At 38.1% G+C, this 8,205-nt stretch overlaps 1 protein-coding gene across 1 annotated transcript; it reads left to right on the plus strand.

The window, feature by feature from the left end:
* Window positions 1-2,696: 2,696 nt before the first annotated feature.
* Nup50 (nuclear pore complex protein Nup50) lies at window positions 2,697-4,450 on the plus strand. Its single transcript, XM_073989683.1, has one exon. The coding sequence runs from the start codon at window positions 2,799-2,801 to the stop codon at window positions 4,269-4,271; it is 1,473 nt and encodes a 490-aa protein (XP_073845784.1). The 5' UTR covers window positions 2,697-2,798; the 3' UTR covers window positions 4,272-4,450.
* The last annotated feature ends 3,755 nt before the right edge of the window (window positions 4,451-8,205 follow it).

An 8,205-nucleotide genomic window follows, 5' to 3' on the forward strand; every position in this document is an offset into this window, starting at 1 on the left:
TGATAAAAGAATAAAAAAAGAAAAGGGCAACCCAGTGCTCGGCCTCCTTTACCCTGCGTTTACAAATGGCAGGACAGTTGACTTCATGTATTGATTGTCAAAATCCCACAACTTGCCTGTGTGGCGTAGGCGTCTTGACAACTGCGAAAACAGTTGTACAATTATGAATGAAAATCACCGATTTCTTTTTGTTTTCCGTTCACATATTTTGTTTAGTACATATTCTTTTGTTTTCAGCACATTTGAATTATTATAGGGAAGATTCCAGAGGCGATACTCTGTCCTGACCACCAGTTGGAAAACGGAAAATCGACAACTTTGTTCTACAAAAAAATGATATTGAAAATTCCTAGTATGAGGAAATCTTCTCTGGGACTCTATCTTTAATTCCATGTATTCAGTTTGGACGAGGTTTGTATAGGGAAGATTCCACAGACAATTTTCTGTCCTGACCACCAGTTGGAAAACGGAAAATCGACAAGTTTGTTCTACAATAAACTGAAATTGAACATTCCTGGTATGAGGAAATGTTCTCTAGGACTCTATATTTAATTCCATGTATTCAGTTTTGACGAGGTTTGTATAGGGAAGATTCCAGAGGCGATAATCTGTCCTGACCACCGGTCAAATTTAAGTACAAAACTATGCGTAATTTGATACGGTTTGGTAACGTTGATGTACATTTAACTTTTGAAAATTTCTTATGTTTTATTATTTATAATTAGCTTTATGATTTTTGGAGTTTTCCTTTCATAATTTTATTATAATATTCGTCGTTAACTTTTTTCGTCAGCAGGGTTGAAAAAATAGTACTAAATGTGAATTTTGGACTTTCTGTGTCACCCTGTGAATTTCTATAACCCTGTGTTATCGAAAGTTAGCGACGTCGCTAACTTCACGCAGGTATATTTTCGATATAATGTTTTAAAATATCGATTGCTATCGATATTACCGTTAAATTGTCATCGCCATTAATTTGGCAGAGCTGGCAAACCATCGATATACCCAACATTAGATATTTTCGATATAATGTTTTAAAATATCGATTGCTATCGATGTTATCGTTAAGTTGTCTTCGCCTTTAATTTGGAGATGACAATGGCGGAAATGTCAATGATTTTCTTGAAATTATGCAAAAGTAGTTCACAGAAATGTAAAGGAGAAAAAACAACTGCTTTTATTTTATAAAAATTTAAAAAAATACATTTTATTTTACCGAAAAATGTGTACGTGTCACTTCGGACTTACTCTCTTACACACACATAACCGAAAAGCAGAGAAATTACTATTTATTTCAATGGATTTCAGGTTAGTGGTTTTTATTCCCATAATATCGATAGGCAAAACTATCTATCGATATTGAATATTTAAATAATAATCGATATTATCGATAGTGCCATCGATTGTTTGCCAGCTCTAGTATGTACCCGGCTTTTCGAAAGTCGATTGTCCGGTTTCTGCACAGTCAAAAGTCGACAACGACTTTTCGAATTTTACGACTCATAACCAGGGATGGAAAATTCAGTACAATAGTACTTTTTTCAGTACCATTTCGCTATAAAAAGTACCGAAGTACCCCCGCGGTCAATTCAGTACCATTTCCATACTCTAGCAAAATTCAAGACAAATGTACTAGAAATTTCAAAAATCTGGATATATGTTGGGAATATAACAAAATATGAACCTATATTGATCATTTCCTTCGTGGAGTTCTTCCGCACTTTGAGAATCCGAAATATGAAGTTACAGTCACAACGGTAGGCTAATCATTTAAAAGACTTCACATCGAGCGGTATCGGAGTACATTTCAATATGAGAATCTGCAATACCTCTTGTTTATGGGCCATATTAGTGCTAGTAAACTATCGACAGTCTGACTATCGTTTTAATTACTGACGAATAACACCAACATTTTTTGGACTATCTGTGACGAATTATTTAAAAAAATAATTTGTTTAGAGTTTAATATAAACAAGGCTTTACGACTGCGATCAAAGCGATAGCCGAACTATCCATAGTTTTCCAGCTCTAGGCTATTTAAAACGTGCATCTATACCCACATTCCCTATAGGAATGTTTTATATTCATATCGAATACAAAGTATTTAATTTCAGTAATTTTGGTGGGATAATGAGGGTAAAACTTTCAAAATACCGTTCTATGGAGGCTATATCAGAACGTGGACCCGCACTGATAAATTTCTGGGGGAGAGTTTTGTAGCCCCAACGAAGACTAAATACCAAATTTCAACAATTTTTGTATGATAATGTGGCTCAAACCGTTGTATGGGAGCTATAACAAAACGTGAACCGATAGAGCCCTTTTTTAACACCAAACTTCCTAGGAGTAATTAAAGCTTCTGTACTAAATAAAAAATTCCATATTAAATATTGAGAGCTGTATCTGGAATTCAACAGACACGGACTTGGTTAAATACTGTATAGGGTATCCCACGAATATTTTGATGTGTTACAAACGGAATGACAAAGTTAATTATACCTTCCAGTATGGTATAAAAATATATAACGTTTCGAAATATTCTTCAGACAAATAGATATGTCTTTGTTGTTGTTTTTTACTGAATAATTTTTTTTTTATTTTTTTTTCCTTAAAAAATAATAAAAAAGTACCTTTTCAATGAAAAAAGTACAATTTTAGTACTGTTTGAAATTTTTAATTTTCCATCCCTGCTCATAACCGATTAACCGATATCGACTTGACGCTTCCCTAAAAACTGAAAAGTGTGGTCAAGGAAAGGAATATTAAAAGGTTTTTGTTTTGTTAATTTTTTGGCATAAATGGCTGGTAAAAGGCAAGCTACCTCAGATTTAAATCACGACAACTGGGATCGTGAGGAAGAGCCTGAAGAACGTGGTACATTTAAAACGGCAGATGAACAGGAACTGAAAAATCGTGTTATCAAAAAAGCCGCCAGACGAAGAGTAGCCGGCTCAAGCGATTCTGCCGATTCTGGAACCAAGAGTGTTTTCAGTGGATTTTCAGGCTTTGGTAAGCCTGCAGCTGCTGCTGCCACATCGACTGGAGCATCACCTTTTTCATTTTTATCCAAAATATCATCGGCTACACCAGCATCGTCCAGTACTACTGCTGCTGCAACAAGTGAGACGCCCAAGCCTGCTGCCACTTTCTCATTTGGCTTATCGGCTACAACGACAACAAAAACGTCAGAAAGTGCCAAAGAAACTAAAAGTGACACTAAGACCGCGGACGCAACATCTGATGAATATTATGCCAAATTAAAAGGACTCAACCAGGCAGTGAGTGATTGGATTAAAACTCATGTTGATAAAAATCCTTTGTGTATATTGACTCCAATTTTTAAAGACTATGAAAAGTATTTGGCAGAACTTGAAGAAGAGAAAAAGAAGAAGGCCGGAGATAATAGCACAAACTCCTCCACCACAACCAATGATGAAAAGAAGGCACCTACTACCTCCACATCCTCTTCGGCGGGTATTGGCACTTTCAAATTTTCCGATACATCTACAGCCAAAAGTTCTACAACAACAATACCAGTGTTTTCCTTTTCATCCAGTGGCTCCAGTGCCACAACAACAGCTACTGGAGATACTACGAGCACCAAAACAAATGGTTTCAGTTTTGGCCTGAAGAAACCTGAAGATACCACGGATGCTAAGACCACACCAGCATCCACGGCTGGTTTTTCGTTTGGTCTTAAATCCAGCACCACAACCTCTTCAACTACATCTACCTCGTCAGCTGCTCCCTCATTTACCTTTGGAAAACCAGCCTCTGCATCAGATGGTGATACAGCGCCCAAACCATTTTCCTTTACACCTGGTGCTACGCCATTTAGTTTTGGTAACATAAAGCCACCCGAAGCTCCCGCACCATCTACAACTGAAAACGACGAAGAAGATGAAGAACCGCCTAAAAATGAATTCAAACAAGTCGTTGAAGAAGATGCCGTCTATTCTAAGAAATGTAAGGTCTTCGTTAAGAAAGATGGTAATTTTGCTGACAAAGGTGTTGGCACACTCTATCTGAAACCGATTGAATCCAGTGGAAAGACTCAGTTGATTGTACGAGCCGATACAAATTTGGGAAATATTTTGGTCAATTTAATTCTTAGCTCAGCCATTCCGGCCCAACGTATGGGCAAGAATAACGTTATGATGGTCTGTATACCCACACCCGATGTTGAGAAGCCTACACCAATGCTCTTGCGCGTCAAGACTGGGGAAGAAGCCGATGAACTATTGGCCACTATTGAAAAATATAAGAAATAAGACCATTTCAAAAAAAAAACTTAAAAGATGGACTGCATAAAAAGGAAATAAATTTAATTTGTGTGTTTTGTTGTTTATGAGAATTCAAATGCATACGTACGCAAATTTTTTGATGTTAATTTATTTTTTTAGTTATAAAAAAAGAAAATGATAAATAAAAATAGGTTTATAAAAACACGTAGATTATTGTTTATCAAATATGAGTATTGTACATTAATGTCTGTTGGACAACCTGGAAGATACAGAACAAATTGGTCTGTTTCGATATCATAAAGGAAAAATTGTGTGTAGTCGCTATTGTCATTGTTTGGAACCAGAAGATTGTGAACATGTCCAGTTAGTTTAATGGGCCGATTCCGTACAGCGAGGCGAGTCGTGTCGCGTCGCCAAATGCAATTTTTCGATTCCGTATGGCAATATCGCCTGACGTCGTCAAATTTTGTCGCCGAAATGTTCATTTTCCGGCGACAACAAATTAGCTGTCGCCGTACATTTTTACTAACGAATAAAAATAAAATAAAAATAACTTGTTATCGACGATTATTTTCTATCGCTGTACGTAGTACATTTTTTAAATTTTGTCACAGAGACGATAGACGACGCGACATGACTCGCCTCGCTGTACGGAATCGGCCCATAAAAGTTGTATAGGACTTATATTCTTAAACTACCTTCTGCTCCCTAACAATGACAATAGCTTCGACTACACGCACGCACTTGATCCCCAGTGAGGAGTCGTCGGATTTAACACCGATTATTGATGTTCCAGTTCCTGACCATGTGACACTCCTGCAGTTTAACTGAGTGGCAAAATCAATAAGATCGTAAATTTTATGAGAGGAAGAGGTATAATGATCCCGGCGATTCAGGAAAAGAAGCTGAATAACACTAGCAGTATTCATAGTTGTGATGGATACAACGTTCTTCGTTTGGATCATACGAGAAGTGGTAATGCTGGACTTACAATCCTATTGAACCAGCCTGTCCTGATCTTAGGAGATTTCAATGCGCACCATGAGTTGTGACATTCAAGCTTAGGGAATGACCATGGTACAATCATTTAACTAATAATTGAACCATGGGAATGACCACAGAGGCATACAAGTATGTGATGGAAAAGGATATTTTATTGAAATTGAAAAAGGATTTTAAAATACATATTATTCAAATAAACGGCGTTTGCGAGGCAAATGGTCTGTTCCAGTACTGCACGAATCTACTAATTTTTACAATTTTTTTCGATATCATAAAGGAAAAAATGTTATCGTAGTAAAAAATAGCAGCTTCTTTCAAGTTCTGGAACAGGCATAAAATTATACTTATCATGAAAGGCACTCCGAATATACCAAGGCAAATTAATATAAGGTACCTATTTGCATGAATTACAACAACTAAAAAATGTGCAAAAACAATATTGTTGTTATTGAAAATTAATTGTCAAAGATAATATTGAATAATAGGGTCGTTCCAAAAATTTTCTCAGGAAAAACATAAATTCATTTTGAAAATCCTCTAAAGTAGAACAAATTTGATCAAAATGTAAATATAAAGCATTCAGAACTGTCGTAGGTCATTTTTATTACACGTTTAGGATGAAAAGCAGTATTTTATGGTAGCAAATTTCGAAATTTCAAATTTCATGAGTAGACCCTATTACATTTTGAAAACTAAACTTACAAAAAAAGTAAGAATACAGCTGATTGTCACTTCTACCTTATATGAATATGCCTTGGAATAGACATATACCATTACGATTATGCAAATCGAGTCGATTCGGTTTTCATCACATACCAGATAGATCAGAGCAAATTGATAGCTCCACATATTGCACCGTGAACGAGAACGCAAACACCAGGATTAGTTCGCCTGACATGTCCATCGTGTCACCTGGTCTGACGAATGACGCGACTTGAAAAGGATTCAGAGAACTGCACAATCCCTCTGATGTTCGGGTAGCAGAACATTATCACTGCTGCAACCGCTTGCCATATTCCTGCTGGTCGAATACCTGAAAATAATGCCCAATTTCCCATCAGATGCGACGGGATTAGTATTTCAGCAAGGCCCTCAAGCTATCCTTAGCCACCCTAATAGTTCCCGAAGCCTGAAAAATGGGCAGGTTGGTCCCGATGCTGAAACCTGACAAGGATCCCAGCAAAGGTGAATCGTACAGGCCGATCTCACGTCTCTCACCAATAGCAAAGATATTTGAGGCGTTACTTCTCTCCAGCATAAGATCGTGTTATCCAGTTCAGTTGCGGATCATCAACACGGGTTCCGGAAGCAGCATAGTACCACAACAGTACTGCAGTACTGTACCATTTCCACACACACACACATCAGCCGAGGTCTCAACAAGAACAGACCGTGCCATATGATAGTGATGGTAGCATTGGATCTGACTAAAGCTTTTCATACGGCCAGACGTGCTAAGCTGTTCGAAGATGTCGGGAATATTACACTCCGGCTGAAACGCTGAGTCACCAACTATTTATATGGTCGCCAGTTATACGTGGAATTAAGAAACAGAAAGTCCAAACCCCATAGAGTGAAACAGTGAGTTTCCCAAGGAGGGGTGGTACCTCCGGAACTTTTTAACCTCTAGCTTTCTGCATTTCCACGCCCTCTCGACGACACTGAGTTAATTACGTACGTTGCTAACATTCGTGTCAGGTAAAACGCATCTCATTGATCCTGTTGAGCTCTCGAGGAATATGAAAATATCCGCTACTAAGTCAACTGCCACGCTGTTCACCTCATGGACGGCGGAAATGAAGTTCCTACTGAATGTGCAGGCCAAAAGTCCAGTTGCGCCAGTGTGTTTTGAAAGCGTAAGTGATACGCAATGGAAAAACTTGCAAACCTGCCAGAATGCAGCCCTGAAAACAGCAACAGGGTGTCTCCTCATATCATCAGTGGACCATTTACATGAGTAGTCTAAGATCTTGCCAGAGCCGATGACGAACATGATGTTGTCGACGCAATATTTTCTTGGAGGCAAAACCATTCAAATCACCACCTAATGGATAGGTACCCCTGCCCAGGCGTATCAGGAAAGATCTTCATGCTCTAGATCTAGATCAACAAGCTTCTAAGGCAGGTTTGACAGATATTCATACCTAACTATGCAGTCGCCTAACGTATACAAGGAATACTGTGTCCTTGGTGATCATCACTATCCATGGCAGCGGTAGAACAACAGCTGCCAAGACAAGCGAGACTTGTTTTGGCGCAACTGAGGTCTGGTTGGTGTAGCCGCCTCAATTCTTACTGGACCAGGATTTATGATGCAAGACAGAATATCTGCAAAATTCGCATGATACTGCCCAGCCAAATCAACTCACCCAACTCCACTCTCAGTACGGACCAATCACATTTAAGTGGGGCCATTTCTGAATTTGGGATTGGCACGGCAGCCGGTTCTTTCGTACCGGATAGATCCGAAGCGGCTGCCAACCCAGCAACAAACCTATGCTTCAACATAGGTTTTTATGCTGCTGCAACAAGAACAACCATATATATTTTTTTCTAATATCCAGTGTTTGACTCTCCCTTTTTTAGGGTAAATTTGCTTACCATAACTTAAGACACGATAGACTTCCGCAAAACAAATGTATATCGTCATGAAATTTTTTGGCGGAAATGGATGACGGTAGGATTATATTCAGAATGGACAAAAAGATTGTGTGGGGAAATAGCCAACGTTTCATTCTTTTGCGAAGATCTCCGCAACTGATGTCGTCTCTGATGTATTCCAAGTGAATCCGCTAAACTTTAAATAAAAGTCGATATGCTATCCAAATTTTAATTGTTTTAAACATTTATGGTTCTCCAATCATAACCAGCGACAGAGGTCAAATATAGAAAAAATATCCAATTCAATTCACTTCCTTTTAAAGTACCTCTTTTTATAATGCTATTCAACTCCTGCTTT

The sequence above is a fragment of the Musca autumnalis genome, unplaced genomic scaffold (assembly GCF_047663935.1).
Source record: "Musca autumnalis isolate F117 unplaced genomic scaffold, ASM4766393v1 scaffold_5, whole genome shotgun sequence".
NCBI classification, from domain to species: domain Eukaryota; kingdom Metazoa; phylum Arthropoda; class Insecta; order Diptera; family Muscidae; genus Musca; species Musca autumnalis.